The 18,672-nt window shown below is 42.1% G+C and overlaps 1 protein-coding gene across 1 annotated transcript in view; it reads right to left on the bottom strand.

Annotated features, from left to right (window-relative positions):
* C2H3orf52 (chromosome 2 C3orf52 homolog) overlaps nt 1-13,847 on the bottom strand; it is a 31,884-nt gene extending 18,037 nt beyond the window's left edge. Inside the window, exons 1-2 of the mRNA XM_003825086.4 lie at nt 13,629-13,847; nt 6,678-6,807 (exon numbers count right to left, since the gene is read on the bottom strand). Coding sequence (XP_003825134.3) covers nt 6,678-6,807; nt 13,629-13,766 — 268 coding nt within the window. The 5' untranslated portion in view covers nt 13,767-13,847. The remainder of the gene's footprint in view (nt 1-6,677; nt 6,808-13,628) is intronic.
* Between the last annotated feature and the right edge of the window lie 4,825 nt (nt 13,848-18,672).

The raw sequence follows: 18,672 nt of genomic DNA, 5'->3' as shown, positions 1-18,672 counted from the left end.
CGGGTGGTCATGGATAGGATAAATGAAATGAGGAGAGATGAGGCAGAGAGGCCAACAGGCACAAGTTTGGAACAGACTGATGTGACTGACAGCAGAAGGAACAAAAAGAAAAAATTAATGAGAAAGCCCAGGATAGTAGAAACAGAGCTGGCTTTAAAGGCAGCCAGACTCAGTCTGAACTCCTGCTGGCTATTTGTTAGCCAGGTGACCTTGAGCAAGTCACTTAAATCTCTGAAGCTACTTCTCCAACAGAAATATCAACACCTACAATGTAGGTGATAGTAAAGATGAAAACCAACATGCACAAAGTATCCTGCATGGTGCCTTGTAGTAAGTGGGAAAGTTGCTATCAAGACACTACCAAGGAATAACTGGTAAGATCTGGCCATTATCTAGATATGAGAAAGAAGAAATCAAAAAGGTTTCCAAGATATCAAGCCCAGGAACAGGAAGAATAATAGCTACTGTATTAAGTATGATGCACAAACATTCTGCTATGCACCTTATGAATATATTTTCCTCACATAATCCTCACATTAACCCAATGAGTTAAATATTGTTGTTTCCATTTTTAAATGAAGACATTAAGGCTTAGAGAAAATGCATAATTTGTTCAGGTCAATGAATTAGCATGTATTAGGGTCAAGGTATATTTATAGACTCAGATTCCAAAATCCTTTACATTTTATAAATGGGAAAACAGGCCCAGAGGGTTGACAAGTTTGCCTAAAGTTACACAATTGGATAGTAGCAGAACTAAAATAAACTTGATCTTATATAAAGGGTGAGTGAACGGGGAAAAGATGAACAAATTGGGATGAAGGATATGTTATGGTCTGAATGTTTGTGTCTCCCCGAAAAATGCATATGTTGAAATCTAACCACCAATGTGAGCGTGTATTAGTCCATTCTTACACTGCTATAAAGAACTACCTGAGACTGGGTAATTTATGAAGAAGAGGTTTAATTGTCTTACAGTTCTGCGGGCTTAACAGGAAGCAAGGATGGGAGCCCTCAGGAAACTTACAATTATAGCAGAAGGCTCAGGGGAAACAAGCATGTCTTACCATGGGGGAGCAGGACAGAGAGAGAAAGAGCAAACAACAAAGAGCCACAAACTTTTAAACCATCAGATCTCATGAGAATTCACACACTATCATGAGAATAGCAAAGGGGAAATCTACCCCCATGATCCAATCACCTCCCACCAGGCCCCTCTTACCATTCAACATGAGATTTGGGCAGGGACACAAATCCAAACAATATCAGATGGTCTTAGAGGGTGGGGCCTTTGGGAGGTGATTAGATCATGAGGGGAAAGCACTTATGAATGGTATTAGTGCCCCTATAAAAGAGGCCCAGAAAGCTGCCTTTCCCCTTATACCATAGAAGATATAGCTAGAAGGCATGATCTCTGAAATAAAAAGCGTGCCCTCACCAGACAGCAAATGTGTGCTGACACTTTGATCTTGGAGTTCCCAGCCTCCAGAACTGTGAGCAATAAATTTCTGCTATGTATAAGCTACCTAGTTTATGATATTCTGTTATAGTAGCCCAAGCAAACTAAAATAGCATACAAACAAATGGTAGTTTCACATGTATAATAATTGAGATGATGACAGTTATTTTTAGATAAATATCTCTAGCCAAGAGTACTTCCAAAACTCAGGAAAATTGTACAGATGTAGATCTAGGAGTCACCTTCTTGGAGGCATGGCTGCTGTCCTGGGAGTGAATGAGCTCTCCAAGAAAAAGAATGAAGAATGTGAAAAGTCATGAAGCTGAAGAGAAGCATCATGAACCCACAATGCAGAGGCCAAGAGCAAAAATAGCAAAATCAACCTAAAGTCCAGGAGTTCTATAGACTCAGAAGAGTATAATGAAGTTGGCAGAGCTAAAAGCTGACAATAAGGCAGGGGACAGAGAAATGTTGGCTTCCATGATCAGACAATTGCTAGTAATCTTGGGAAGAAAAATTGGGAACCAATAGATACAAGAGGTTTGGGAGTCTGCAGGAGGCAAGATTCAAATGCAGACCTTTCTTTCTGGAAGTGTGCCAGTGAAAGAAGGGAGAGAAAAACATATATCTAAATGAAGTAGCAAGAATCCTGATGGAAGATTGCTTTGAAGGAGAGAGGATGCTAGTGCATTTGAAGAGTTAACCCATTTATACCTGAGGTTGAACTTTTCGAATTTTTGCAATCAGACTTTGGTGATGACCTTGAGCAGTAAGATATAAATAACTTCTACATGATTAGCATTCCAATAATGGAACACTAGGCATAAATTAAGAAGAACCTGAGGATGCTTAGAGAGAGGAGGAGATATCTGAAGATCTCTGGGTCAGAGGAAGCTGAAAGATATTATATGGAGACCACAGGTAAGGGTGTCCATCTTGGTAGAGAAACATCAGCGATTTGAAGAAAAGAAACAGGTGAAAATGGAAAGAAATTTCAAGGTACTGGGTCTAGCACTGCTCTCATGTTCCTGCCCCAAAGGACCTTGGCAGCTTATAGCTTGTTAATGCTGTCTGCCTAGGATTTTCCCATGAGTCACTCTACACCAGGGAGCATTACCCTGTGAAAACTGTCAGTCTGCCAGAACCACATGACATCATAAAACGTAGCTCTTATTCACAACTGAAAGGCAAACAAATCCACTCAACACAACGTCACTTAGGAAGTCGTTGCTTATATCTCAGTACCACAGCATTCCTACTCATAAAAGGTGTATAAATTAAGAGATTAGGGTCAGGCAAGAATCTGGGGTATAATGTTGGGGGATATCACATGAGGGTCTCCAGGATGTTATCAATTTAAATCATGTTTCTAAGCATCCACCTACTTGTCACAGTTTTGTTTTTGAAATATTTAAAATATTTTGCCCCAACCAAAACTTCATTAGTAAAGTGTTATTCAGGGTCTCACCTCTCCATGACTAGGGTGAATTATTGAAGAAAGGAGAACCCTTGAGAACACTCAACTGATCCTCCAAATTATCCAGAAAGAAAATGACTTTGAGAAAAAGATGAAGGCTTTTGTTTCTGTACCTTTCAAATCAAGAAATTTATAATTCCTTATGAGGAAGGAAAGAATCCATTAATACCTTTTCCCTAAAGAGTCTCAAATAACAGAATTCCCTGGGTTCCACTCATAAAAATGGACATTAAAAAAATTTCCATGTCGATTGTGAGTCTGGTGGACAGGTAGCCTCTTTTCCCTAGCGCATACAAAGCCCCTACTCAGTGCTTTAAGCTAAGCCATGATCCTGAATTTGTCATTCTTCAATGGCATACAAGGGAAGAGTAGTGGGCAAGCCCAACCCATGTACAGGCAATGAAGGCTGCACAGTCTGTAGAGAATGAGCAGCAATAATAAAACCTACTACAAGTTGGTCTGCTTTTATTATCATCACATGCTGACAATTCTTAATTCGAGTGAAAAAATATAACTCCCCACTGGACACCCTGCCCTGGGTACCCAGCTGTCCCCTCCCCAACTTTCTGTTCTGAGATGCTTTCACTGTCCCATTTTATGTCCACCCCAACTGCACAGTTTTGAAGGCTAAAGAAATTCCGTCTTAGTTATTATTTCACTGTATTAACTTCTGATTAATCCCAGCTCTGGAAATGCCTCTAAGATTTCTATTTCATCTACTGTTGCATGTATAAGAGCACATACTTACCATAAATCTCACCCTCAGGTCTAAACAACCTTAATGTTATCTACATGCCATAAATCCTGCCCTTATGCAATTATAAAACACATCCCTTCTGAAGCACGCATACCCTTTTTCTGTGGTATTTAAGCCCTGGGCCTTTGGGGTAATGGTGCAGGAATGCACCATCTCCTCTCGCTGCTGCCCAACGCATGGCTTCTGTTCCTAAAACTCTGTTAAATGTTTCTTTCTGAGTAACTGGATTTGTCAGTTTTTCTTTAGCCTCTCAGCTTCCTCAGCCTTTCTGGGTAGTTTTGCAAAGACCTGCCTACTGAAGAACAAAAGTTAACACTTCCGCCTCCAAGCTTCAGTCTGAAGACTATAGAGCCTTGAGACAGGAGATTAAGGGGTCTAGAGAAGGGTAAGCAGGCAATGAATGGCAAATATAGTTCCTGAGGAACCTTAGTCACCCAGTAAATCCAGACAGCCACAGGCAAAGCCCTTGACTCTCCCAACAGTGTTTTTATCCCCAGACAACATTTCCCATGCAGTACTTGAAAGTTCCACAAATATCTGATTCATATTAATGGGCTTGGCAATTAGGAAGTGGCTGATTATTGAAGATCATCCCCAAAAAATGCCTACGGAACTGCTCTAGGTGAGGCTGGGACTGTCACAGAAGGGAGCCCCTGCCCCACCCCTTTTAACCTACTGTATCTCCCCCACCCCCACGTCTAACATGACTCTCCCCACAGGATCAAATACCTAAGAGCTGAGATGCCAAGTAAAATACGAGTACTTCCTTGATTTAAAAAGTAGTTTGAAAAAATCTCTCTTACAGCATTGACATGTTTGAACACAAATTTACAGTTAAATTAAAAATAAAGTTTGCACTACAAGTGTTAAAAAAATTCTTCCCTGAATATTATCCCATAACCTTTTACATCTCCAGAAAAACTGTGGAAGGAAGTGAAATACCTTCCTCTTGCAGACTGCTCTTTGTGAGGCGAAGAGGTTAGATGACTTTTTGAGAATGGAAGACAGATCCTGGGTCTTGCGCTTTAGAATCCTGAATATTAAACCATCTAGATCTCTTGAATCATCCTTTATGATAGGCCCCAGATGCCAACAGGATCCAAATATCAACTTCTAGGATAGCACCAACTAGCTATGTCAGGACAAGATTGTGCTACTCAACCTCATTTTCAACATCCATATGTTGGAATTGATATGAATAGGAAGTATGGCAATGCTCACACCAAAACTATTGTCCTCAGCATGACGGAGGAGGTGCAGCACACTTCATTAGCTTTTTCCTACCTTAACACCAGCTTATATCCTCAAACAGTCATCCAACACACCTGAACAATGCCCTAAGTAAATAAGTAGATATGGTGCCTGGCCAGGAAACTTATGTGCTGGAGGTTGGCTGATGTCATCAAAGTTTTCCTATTCCTTCAGGAATTACAAAACTCTAAGACAGGAAATTAAGGGGTTGGGAGAAGGGGAAACAAGCGGTAAATGGAAAATGTAGTTTCTGAGGAAAATTCCTGAGAACTCCCTCTGGAGAGACTGGGGAGTTACCCCTTCTTCTTCTCATTCTATGACTGGGTTTGTAACTGGGAGCTGGACTCAACCCATGCCGCATGAAGGCTGGATCATGCTCAGGAGTATCCCAGCCTCAGACGAGCCACTCTCTACCATCACCCCCACATATAAATAAAAACAATTTTCTTCTTTCCCATTTTGAATTGAAATGATTGTCCACTGGAGGATGTAAAAACTTTAACGAATACTAATAATCATTAAAAAATTGGTAACTACCTAAAGAACTTTAAATGATGTGGAAGATTATATCATGCAAATCATAAAAATAATAATGTTTACAAATAATTTTTAATGACTTGGCAAAATGATCTAAACATAATATCAAAATCCTAAAGGTAGTCCACAAGACTATAAAGAAATCTAATCTCAAATTATTTTAGAAATGCAACTAAACAAAAGACTAGAAGAAAATATGACCAAATATTAATATTATGGATGGGTTTTATGGGTAACTGAACATGTATCATTTTTCAATCAAAATAAGCAACAACATGAAATAATATATGAAATAGACATAGTCATATATAGTTAGCATTCTATACATTTTTTGTTTTATACACACATACAACACTAATAAAATAAACAGTCATTTCTAAAACAAGTTAAAATTGGGCCAAGCATGGTGGCTCATGCCTCTAATCCCAGCAATTTGGGAGGCCAAGGCAGGCAGATCACTTGAGGTCAGGAGTTCAAGACCAACCCAGACAACATGGCGAAACCCCGTCTCTACTAAAAATACAAAAATTAGCTGGGCGTGGTGGCACATGCCTATAATTCCAGCTATTTCGGAGGCTGAGGCATGAGAATTCCTTGAACTTGGGAGGCAGAGGTTGCAGCGAGCCAAAGTCGTGCCACTGCACTCTAGCCTGGGTGACAGAGTGAGACTTTCTCTCAAAAAATAAATAAATAAATACAATAAGTTAAAATAATGACAGCTTATGGACACATGGTTCTTCAAAGTTTTTTAAAGCTCTTTCAAATACATTATTTATTATTTTATCATCATAGTAATATATCAGACACACCAGATGAAGTATAATTATTTTTAGCAAACAAATGAAAAGAAAAAGAATTCAAATCAACAGGTATCAGGATATAAATAAAATATAAATCAGTGTTTAAGTAAGTTGAAACATTAAGAAACCTCTTCAAGATCCAATGAGCAGAGTTTAAAGTAAAACACTGGTTTCTATATTTCTTCTGGAGCTTATAAAACAACAAAATACAACAACAGAAAACAAAAACACAAGAATCAGGCATATCTCCCACCCATACAATATATTCCAAGCCGGTCTTAAATTCACATTATAAATAATGAAATGGCTATGAGTACATCTTCCATTTCAGTGTAAGTCACAAGCCTTAAGTAAGTTCTTAAAATGTGTTATTTATTCACATCTAAATCCTCTTACCTGCAGCAAGACATAAGCCTATGATGATCACTATAATGAGACCTAGGAAAATGGAGGTGATGATCATCCACAGTTTGCACCTTCCAACCACATTCTTATTACAGGAGCTCCAGGGGCTTTCCTTGTTAGCCTAGAAAGGCAGAGGGAGATTGTGAGGCAGTCATTGTGTTGCAACAGACAGTTCTGAATACCTAGGATGTGCCAGAGACACAGAAATGAAGGCAGCAAGACCCTGACCTTAGGGCAACACTCTACTGAATCAAGTTTTCAAAAAGATAGATCAGAGGCAGAACAGAACCTCATCAAGAAGTTAGCAAGAAAATCCTCTGGGGGCTCTGAAGTGGGGAGGATAGGCAGGATTTTGAAAGATGGATTTTTGAAGGCATTCCAAACCCAGGAAAGAGCATCCACAGTGTGGATTCGTAATGGAACCGGCCAGCAGACTAGCCTGCCGACTGGAATGTGGGTTTCAGAGGCAAATAATGAAAGTTAAGATTAGAGAGAGTGAAAGGCTGGGAGCACACTCAGAGGGTGTTGATGGCTGTCCCAGAATAGATTGGACTTAATTGGGTGTGCACTGGAAACTTGAAGGTTTTGAAACACCAGAGCCGAGTTGAAAATTAAGGGAAAATCATGTGTAGTTTAGAGTGGAAACACCAAGAAAAAGCTACAAGGCTACTGCTGTGGCCTAGGTTCTATGTAAAAAAGGGTTGGGAAGGGAAATGAAAGGACAGCTGCAAGAGACAACAGGAAATAAGCTGCAAAGCTGGAGTGAGAAGGCTGGAGTGAGGCAGAGGAGGGGTCAATGAAAACAAGTATAACTGCTATGGTTTATTGAGCACCAGCGTCATTTCACTTAACCCTAACAGCCCTTCAGGGTGTGCACTAGTCCATTTCAAAGAGGCAATTCAGAGAGATGAGCCAGAACCAATCCCTGCTGTGTGTCTCCACAAAGCTCTCCAACTTTCCCTTTTGTCCACATCACTGTGCAGAGCTCCGGTTTATGAGGGTGTCACAGAGGGGCCCCCACCTTACCCTATATGGTACCATGACTCCTCCTACTTCCCACTCCACCATTAGATAATTCTTTCATGGAGACCATGGGAAACAACAGAATACAATGGGGAAAAAATGTGTCTGTATCTAACACACTTGGATTCCAAACCAAGGTATACCACTTAAAGGCAAGGTGGCTTTAAGCAAGCTACTGAAACTCATAGGCCCCAAAGTCCTCAGCTTTAAAATATATAAATAGTAAATTAGCTCACAGGACTGTTGCAAAAACTAGAGATAATGGACACAAAGCATCTGCTAAACAATTATTGGGAGTTCGGCCAAAGGGTGCAACTGCACCTCAGTCATTCCTCAGCGTTCGCCATCCCACAAAGCAGCAGCCGGCACTCGAGGAGACTCGCTCCTGACCGACACCTGGCCACCTGGCCTGCTTTCTCTCCCATTCTTTTTTTTTTTTTTTTTTTTTTCTTGAGATGGAGTCTTGCTCTGTCGCCCAGGCTGGAGTGCAGTGGCACGATCTCCGCTCACTGCAAGCTCCGCCTCCCGGGTTCACGCCATTCTCCTGCCTCAGCCTCCTGAGTAGCTGGGACTACAGGCACCCGCCACCACGCCCGGCTAATTTTTTGTATATTTAGTAGAGACGGGGTTTCACCGTGTTAGCCAGGATGGTCTCGATCTCCTGACCTCGTGATCCTCCCGCCTCGACCTCCCAAAGTGCTGGGATTACAGGCATGAGCCACCGCGACTGGCCTTCTCTGCCATTCTTATTTTGGTGCTGGCCATCAGAAAACGAAGCGGTCAGTCCACACTTGGACTGTATTTCCAACCTTCTCAATTAGAGGTGCCCAACCTGGCTGCACATCAGAATCACTGGGTAAGGATTTTAACTGACACATACCTAGGCCCCACCTGCACCTAGTGGACCAGATTGTAAGGGAGGTGGGAGCAGGCCATGGCAGACCTCTGGTCTGAGGCCTCCCACCTTTCGGGAGTTAGGTCAAATCTCCCCTTTGGTGGAAGCCTCCCTCCCCACCTGCCCTTAGTGAGATCTTCCAATACCTGAGCTGTCCACATAGCCCATCTGCTGTTGCCACTGACTGCCCTGTCCGGTTTCAGGTTCAAAAACAAACAGAGCCTGGCCTTATCTTCCTGCGTAAACTGAAACCACATAGAGGAGGGGTGCTCTTAAACTGCCCTGTTCTTATATTCCACACCTGTGCCTTCTACAAGTAATATACATTTAACGATTGTGGGATGTTTAGTTGTAGAGGCCTCCCAGAAATTTTAAGAATGGACTTTGAGAAAATCTAGATGAGGGGACAAATGTTGGATTTCCCAAGTGCACTTTACACTGACTCTGAGGCCTAGCCTGTCACAGGTGTGAGGGGAGCACTTAAAGGCCCTAGGGATATCTTGACAGAGGAAATCCCTCTTGAGTTAAGTGCATTTCTGGAATCCAGGGATAGGGTCACCTCTCATCCCCACTCAAAACCTGCAGAACTGCTTCAAAGCCAGGGGAAGCCACACGGGAAAAAGACATCCCAGTACAAAGAATCTTCAGTTTCTCAGGGGACAGAAACATCTCCCCATTTACAGAGCTCCTGAGGCCAAAGCCCTGGTGCTATTTTCAGCCCTCATAAAAGGCAGCTGGGACCCATAAAGATTAGCACAAAAGGAAATATCTAGTTTCAAATGAGCCATAGAATGAGTGTCAATGCACCTCCTTGGCCTCTCATGCCTTTATTTATGCTGTCCCTTAGAGATCACAAATTAGGACTCTGGTGGGTTGAAAAAAACCACTGATTACTCTATGACTTCCTGGAGGAACTCAGCTTAAAATTTTACAGCCGTCATCTATAGGAAATGCCTCTTCCTGTAGCCTAGTGCCCTCACTGACCTGTCCTCAGCTCTAAGAGGAAGACCGCTGAGCGCTATCCCTTACATGATTAATATTCACAGACTTTATGTCATTATAAAATGGTCTGTCACAACAAAAAATAAAAATAAAAAAATAGCCAGGCATGACGGTTTACACCTGTGGTCCCAGATACTGAGGAGTCTGAGGTGGGAGGATCGCTTGAGCCCAAGAGGTCAAGGCTGCAGTGAACTATAAGCGTACTACTGCACTCCAGCCTGGGTGGCAGGAGTGAGACTCTCTCAAATGAAAAAAAAAAAAAAAAAAGCACACGAAACTGTCAGACACTCCCAGCCAAACAATAGACTGTACAGTGCTTCTCAGCTGTCTGCCCATTAGAATCAGCTGAGGAATTAGTATCTTTTAGAGGTAACCCCCGGAGATTCCAATGTGCCCTGAGGGTGAAGAGCCTGTGACACAGTAGGTGTGTGCTACCTGTGCCATCTGAGTCTTGCCTCAAAACTGGATCATGAAGACACACTGCCTTCTTCACTGGCTTCATCTCTCTTGCCCAAATTCTAGATCGTGAGGAGAGGCCACACATAGATTCTTCTGCAAGGTGCCTTCCGGAGATATTTGCAACTGCATCTTACATTCTATTATTGTTTTACATGGCTTAATAATTTACATTTGCAATCTGCATCTTATATTCTGTGATCATATTATATGGCTCAAGAATTTTCAGGGCTTTCCTATGAACATTCCCCGGATATTTACATCCGTCTTTAGATAAAGGTCTAAATACATGACACAGGATCCTGCAACAGTGGCAGGATACCTATCTCTTACATCTAAAAAGCCTTTCTTCTTTTTGACTCAATCAGAAGCAGATATTATATAGCTCAGGGAAAATTTTCTTACAGGTAGGAAACTCTTCATAATACTCATTGTGGGATTTAATCCACTTGTTTGATCCAAGCACAAAAGAGCCAGTTGATTCTTGTCCTAAACTGAACAACACACGGCTATGGAGCTAATTTTTAGCTAGCTCATTGAAATAAATCTTTTTTTTTTTTTTTTTTTTTTGAGACGGAGTTTCACTCTTGTTGCCCAGGCTGGAGTGCAGTGGCATGATCTGGGCTCACCACGACCTCTGCCTCCCAGGTTCAAGTGAGTCTCCTGCCTCAGCCTTCCTGAGTAGCTAGGATTACAGGCATGCGCTACCACACCCAGCTAATTTTGTATTTTTTTAAGTAGAGACGGGGTTTCTCCATGTTGGTCAGGCTGGTCTCAAACTCCCAACCTCAGATGATCCGCCCGCCTTGGCCTCCCAAAGTACTGGGATTACAGGCGTGAGCCGCTGCGCCCGGCCTGAAATAAATCTTACCTGCCTCAAAACTATCAATTTACTGGTTTGTTATTATTCAAATGATGTTGCCATCTCTTAAAATGCCTCTGGGATTTCTATTTGAAAACTGAGCCCCTGTAATGAGCCATAAAAGAAAACCAGCCTCACTCTATTACCCATAATTTATTTTTCACTTTTGACCCAGCCATATTGCCATGTTTACAGTGACAGCAGGCAAAGTGGAGTTCAGTGGCTTCTATTCCTTTGCCTCAAGTGCCAAGCACACATCAAGAAAGGCAAAGAAGTTCTTTCTACTGCTTTTGTTCACTCTCCCACCACAGCTCTTCCAAGGAAGAAGAGAGATGTCTTCTTCCCAATCATTCCAGAACTGTTCCCGATTCCTCACCCATCCACCTGCAACTCCATCATTCCAGATGTGATACTCAACTCCTAGCTCACCTAAATTGCCTAATTATAAATTACCTAACTTATAGAAATTAGTAATAATAACTTAGGCAACTATAAACAAATGAGTATAAATTATATATGACATATTTAAATTAAATGCTGATAGGTAATAGATAGATAGATAGATAGATAGATAGATAGATAGATAGAATAAATCAACAGAAACAGCATAGGTTTGAGATCTAAAAAACATACGTTCAAGCTTCAGAGGCACCACTGAGTGAACTTGAGGATTTTGGTAACTCCTCTGAGCCTCCCTCAATTTCTTCACTCAGCATCTTCAATCTGACAAACCAGAATACTGACGCCTTCCTCTTAAGTTAGTTGTGATAATTAAATGCATTTATGCATCAAAAGTATTTGTCACAAGACAGTTACTAAACAGGGTTAATGAAAATACATGGACTTCAGCTACATTTCAAAATTAGAAATCTTAATATACAGTTCAAAGAGACCAACACACAAAATTCTTAAGTGTCTGAATCTTTTTAATGAGCCTATATTTATTGACTTTTCTAACTGAAATACACTTCACTTTTTTTTATAGGACAAAAGAGAATGATTAACACATTAGATGAGATTAGTTCAAGGCATTCCTTGAACACACTCCAAGTACTCCTGTAGCCCTTCACCTTCACTCCATCCTGTTACTGAGGACAGCTCTCCTATTGGGTGACCTACAAAGCTAACTTACAAAGAAGTCTAGGGTATCTGTATATACCTTACTAACAAGGACGTCATGAGAACATTAAAGAACCATTGCTACAGGGTAGGTGCTAAACAATTACAGAATACTGATAACCCTGCATGGATTGGGCTTGTTCTACCCATCACCTGTTTTCAACAAGGCATTCCCAGGCCTCACAGAAGGCCAAGTAGGCACACATTACCACTACGGGACAACCTTGCCCCTGGGACACACTTTTTAGTGGCAAAACTGTCACCAGATTTCTGGATTCAGCCCCAAGCTAGGGAGTCTTTAGGGTGTCCGGGTCCATCTAATCTGAGGCAAGTATTTCCAACTCCCATTCCTGGACACCGCCCTGGAGGACTCATACAGCCAGTTCACAGTTGTGGCCACTTGCACTGGTGACCAGACTATCTTTGTTCAACCTTCATTCTTCTGTGGCATTCATATTTTATTCAGAAATAAGTTTCCAAATTACTCTCCAGAGTACCTATAAAAGCAGACTTTGCAATAGTTCCAGGAATCAATGTAGAACAAAAGCAATGCTTTCAACTTTTGAATTTCCTGCTTATCCCTAAAATCAACAGCTGGGCAGCCAAAAAGTTGGGGGTGGAGGAGTGGGGCCTAGAAAGATCAGGTCGGGGCTCTATATGGGGAGTTCTGTGCACCCAGAAAACCTCAAGCCAATCTTAGGAGTTAATCAGAAGGTGGATGGCTGGGAAGTCAAAGCTCTGATGTTTTACAAGTCTTTGATGAGAGTGAATAATGTTCCCATCATTGCTAGGGATGAATCAGAAAAGAGCTTGGCCTAAAAATAGCCAGGGACTTCCTTAGGGATTGAGAGGAGGTAAAAGCAAGGTGGGCGAAGTCTCAACCTTCGAGACAAGAACTTTGAAATTATTTTCTTTCAATTGAGCAGGGCAAGTTCACCTCCCCCGCGCCGACCCCCTAACCCGCCCGCCCCATCTCTACGCCAGCCCTACCCCTTCTCCCCTTCTGACCGCTTTCTCTCCTCTGTGCTCTCCCCTATCTCTCTTCCTGCAGAATCAAATGGCCAGGTTGGGAGAAGGCAGAAAGTGCTTGGCGGATGGTAGGCATGGAAGAAGGCTGGGGGCTGCGGCGAGGTGGGTGGAGGGGAGGGAGAGAAGTGGCAAGGCAGTGAAGGTAAGAGGAGGACAGAAGAGATTCTGAGAGAAGGAGGATACTCAATTTGTCATTCTCATTCTCCCTACTGGAAAAAAGAAAAACTGAATTAAAAGTTACATAACTTTAAAAAACTACTTCTATCTCCGGAATACCTCTCTGAAGACAGGAGCGGCTACACCTCACCACTAGGATTCCTAAAGCGCCTCGGGGGTCAGAGGGGTTGGAGGACCCCAGGGGCTGGGGAGGGGACTGCTCGGGCCGAAAGGTGTCGCGGTGACTCGGCTCCATTCAGAGCACTCGAGCGCGCCCCACCCTCGCTCTGCGCCGTCGACGCCCCGCCTGACTGGAAACCCGAAACTCGCGGGTGCCAGGCCCGGGTCCTACTACTGTCCCGCCGCCGGCAAGTTAGGGCCAGCGCCAAGGGGACCTTACCTCGGCCGGGGGGGCCTCCTCGTCCAAAGAAGGGAAGACCTTGTAGGCACCATTGAGAGGCGTGTTCTCTTCTGGCTGCCGCTCGAGCACCGAGAGCTCCAGCTCGTCTACTGGCTGTGAGGGTTGGGCCAGGTCCATGTGCCGGCAGGGAAAGTCTGAGCTGCTCCGCGGGAGGCCACAGCGCCGGCGAGTCGAGCGACCTCCCCGCCTCACACTCCACCCACTGGGCGGGGCGTCGCGGACCTCGGGCGGCGGGAGCGGACCGGGGCGGACAGGAGGGGCAACTGTGAGTGGCGGCCACTCCCTGGATCCCGCAGGGTAGAGCACCTGAGGCCGTGCCGGAGTGGGCTCCAGAGCCGAAGGCTGTTTTTCTGGTTTGTTCAGGGCGCTGCCTGCTATGCCTTTCCCCGCGCCTGCAGATGCAGACCATCTCCGTTTAGGGGCTGCCTGGGTGCCGGGCTGTGGTAAGGAAAGGGTGGGCCCGGCAGCACCGTCCAACGGAGAAAAGTTTGCGATCTAACCCTACGAACTGTTGGTTGTTGGGGTTTGCCACAGTCCTCGCGGCCTAGCAAAAGTGCATTCATTCAATCAACAAATAACCATGCCTCGTGCCAGCATGGTGCTAGGTTCTGAGTGCATGAAGGTGAATAATACACACCAACACACTTCCTCGCAAGTCCAGAGTCAGGCACAGAGACAGTATTGTGTGGTGCTGGGGACAGCGGACTCTAAAACCAGTGTACCTGGGTTATTCTCCACCCAGAGGGTTCCTCACTGTTAGACCTCGGTCTTCATCTCTCTGTGCCAACGTCCTCATCTGGAAAGTTGGTGTAATATTTGTACCCTCCTAATGTAGTTGTTACCAGGATTACAAGGGTTGTTGTAAGCAAAGCACTCAGAACAGTGATTGACACAGCAAGCACTCATAAATGTTGACCATTATTATTTATCTTTGAGAGGAGGGGCCTTACACACACACACACACACACAATGCACACGCACACACAATCTCCTTGACACCCTATCTGTAGTTCAGAACTTCCGGTTTAGTTAGCATGGAATTATGTTTGTTAAGCACAGCATGGGTTGGGCCAAGGGCCTCAACTCTCAAGCTTCTGTTCCGAATAGTCTTGCTCCTTACTTCTCACCCTCCACGCAACACACACACACACACACACACACACACACACACACACACACACATTAAGACCAGACCATTAACAAGAAGCATATAAATCAGCTCCACTCCAAATATGTTGACTTGAGTCCAAAAGTCTGGCATCTTCAGTACCTGATGTTGAGACACAGCCTAGATATCCTGTCTCCAGTTGTCTGATGCCTGCTACCAGATCCCCTGAACTTTGGATCCATCTGCCTGCTAAGGGGAGTCTGCAGTGACTCATCTGCTGACCTGCACTGACTTCTACTCCAACAGGTGGATCTTGCAAGAATCAGGCTGCATTCTCAGCTGGGATTTTTGAACAGGTTTTTTAACCAAGGAGCAAGGGTTAAGGGAATCAACAAGGAATGGTGACGTACCCAGGGACTAGCAATAGCGAGAAGCTGTTAACACTCCTAGGCCTAAAAGGGACTGGAGACTGATAAAGAACTAGAGCCATTGAAGGGTGTGGGAATTTGCAGGGAGGTCTTGATAGGATCTGTAGTCACGAAAACATGCAGACCTGACTGGAAGCACTGACACCTCTCAAACTTCTGATTCTCCCCACCCCTATCCTTACCCAGGGTCCAGAAAACTTTTCTCATAGTTCCCTTATTTGATTGCAGAAGTTCATCCTAAATGTGAGATTTTTTTCTCACTTCAGATGGATAGTAGCTATCTCCATGCCTGATTTCTCCATGCACAGATACCTAAAGCCTCCCTCACTCCCCCAGAGAATCAAAAAGCAACTGTTCCTGTCTCAAGCACACCCTAAACCACATCTTCTAATGCCTTTTGAGTACTGTTAAGCAAGGTTTATATACTCTGTAATTAGATTTAAATGCATTTCTATAATTCCATATGCCTAACCCTTGTTCTCATGTTACAGTGGAAGGAATATAAGTTCTGAAGGCAGACAGAACTAGGATCAAATTTAGACTCTCACTATCTGTGTGTTCTTGGGCAAGCTGTTTAATGTCTGCTTGTTTTCTTATAAAATGATTCCTACCTAGCAGAGTCAGGAAGATTAAGGTAAAGCATTTATTCCTGTGTCTGAAAAATGAAAGGATCTCAGTAAATGCTCCATTACATTCCCTGACTGTGTCTTTGTGGCTAATACCCACTCTCCCCCGACCCTTAGCACCCAGCACTAACCCTTGATTCAATATGTTTTCTTTTGATATTGGTTTTTCTTCCTGTGCTGTCCTATTTTCCTGATCACTGACACTTGCTGACACCTCCCATATTACCTGAACTAAATTCTTATTTGCAACCTGTTCCTGTTCCTGTTAACTGCAAATTTCTTAATCTCCAGACAGCTGACCTAGAATGCAGATGAGAGTCCCAACCCTACCTGAAGACTTTCTTCATCCTGCCAGTTTCACTCCACACTAAGGATTCAGAATAAGTTAGGAAGAGGTGTTTCTCCCTAGAGGTACAACCAAGTTTAGATTAAACGATTCTGATGAAAGTCAAGAATTTGTGAATGAGGAACCAAACTCTACCTAGATTTGTTTTTGTAATTCCTTCAGAATTCATTTACATAAGGGTAGCTTTTTAAATGTACTATTATTTCAAAAATAGATTTCTTTAATATAATTTAAAATTATTATTGACTCAATTGCTTTAGGTTGTTTGAAGTGTCCAATTTAAGTAACATTAAAAAATTAAAACATACTTATATTTGCTGACCAATATAAGATTTTTGATGTTGCTTTTTTGTAATAGTACTTGCTCTTCTTTTTAAATCCTTTTTAGAAGCAAATAATTTTCTAAATAGTTATCATATAAACTGAAAAACAAAGTAACATCATCAGAGTGATATCACCAATACACCAAAGGCATCTCATTCCCTTCAAATAGGTCTGTGACTCTGGAATACGCAACAGTTTGTTCCTGTGTGTTGTCAGATGGCAAGCAATACTACTCCGAACGTCAGCAACTGGGTCAGCCACTCAAGCTAATCAAGTAGAAAACAATTGAGAAATGGTTGCTTGTGGTGCTTCACTGTGCTATTTTCAAGGCACTGTGAAAGAAGGCATGAGTCCCTACAAGTTCTCCCCAATAACATGGCACGTGAAATGCTTCTGTCTTAATTTATGAAGGCCATTTTGCTCTGCTAACAAAACCATTCTTGGGACTTGCCTTACTTCACACCTTTGCAAGAATGAAGTGGATATTCCCACATCATTCAGGTTCTAAATGCATCTTAACATGCAATATCCAAGCAAGTTATGTTTGTTTTTCAACCTTTTCCCTGCCCCAGCACTGCTACAGCATATCGTGTACTCACTTTAATACCAGTGAGGGCCTATAGAGGTAGTGCATACATGTGCTTTCAAAAACTCCCTCTGATGAATCTGATAGATCATGCCAGCCCTCCTCCATCCCCTAACCGAGATCACAGACTTATGCAAAGGTTTTCATGTATTTTGTGAAGAGCAATTCTGTGCCCTAGAAATGACCATAAAGTAAAAAGTACAATTCACCTTGTATATAGGTCACAGCCATCCAGACAAAATAATGTAGATTATAAGAACTATCAGCCTAATTCGCTCTTCTATCCAGTGGATTCAGTAGCAAAGTCCTCCCTTTTGAATTAGTGGTACACTTGGCCCTCTGAATTGCACTATCGTATAGCCAGTTTACTGAAACCTTTGGGGCCCATTCATAGAGGTATTATTAAGATGCTTTATCCTTAATCTGAGGGAACAGTCTTTTAACAAATCAAAGTATATTCTATGAACTGAAAAATTTATCTGGCCTGGGAGATGACACCTTTTGCTCTCTCTCCTTTTGCTGTTACATTAAGATTTTCTAAGGTTCTGTGCATTATTCTATTAATAGACACTACCTGATGTTAGTATTTTTATTACTTCTTTGACTTTATAACAGGAAAACAAATAATATCACTCTTTTTTCTGTTGTTTTCACTCATTTGGTGGTACTATCAATTCTGGCTTCTGTTAATGAAAAGAATATTCTGAGATCAAGTATGAAACCTTCTAAATCAAGATAAAATAAATCAAGAACTAAGATACATTGAGAGTGTGCTATAGGCTTACAACTATGTAAGGTATTATAAGAGTCTGAAAGTAAAAGAAAGTCTCATCCACTGGGGTTTTAGAAAAGAACCAAAAGCCAGATGATAATATTTCTGAAAAATTTCACTTTTGCAACAATCGTTCAAAAGTTTATTTGCCTTTTTTTTGCTGACCAGCATTACAACAATTTCTTTGAATCTCATACACATGCTTTCGATTCAATTACCATGATGCTTTATTCTGCCATTTAGTAATGGTTGCTGTCAGTTTTGTTGGTTGGTTGATTGGTTTCTCTGTACACAACATTACCATGTGCCATGGCTGAAGATGGTCCACTATGATATGGTTAGATAAAATTGGTTTGTAAAGCAACAATATAGGTACTTATTCTGTCGATAACTGAGTTTTGCTTCATTTGCATTTGCAAAGGAGATATTTTGTGCATTTAGTTTCTTGAAAATGCTGAAGGTCAGGTATGTTTTTTACTGGAATTTCTTATTTTAATAAGTCAAATTTGCTGTAATTTTTATAAGTATCTGAACATGAATAGGGACATAAAATAGGGATGCCTGAACATCTCCCTTATTTTTTTATTTTATTTTAGAGGCTTGGTTCATAACATTACTTTAGGTTTCTTCCATCTCTGAATCAATAGCCTTTTGTACTTAAGAATGAATATAGTTATTTCCTTGGGAAAACTTTTTATGGAACACATATTAATCTGTCTTTCAATAAGTATTAAATGTATGCAATTTGACACTTCCAGTTGAAAAAAAGTAAGGGACTAATTTTATTATTAAATGTATGCAATTTGACATTTCTAGTTAAAAAAATGTAAGGG

The sequence above is a fragment of the Pan paniscus genome, chromosome 2, assembly GCF_029289425.2.
Source record: "Pan paniscus chromosome 2, NHGRI_mPanPan1-v2.0_pri, whole genome shotgun sequence".
NCBI lineage: Eukaryota > Metazoa > Chordata > Mammalia > Primates > Hominidae > Pan > Pan paniscus.
The sequence above is the reverse complement of the archived record's forward strand: the minus strand, read 5'-3'. Positions and strand labels throughout refer to the sequence as shown.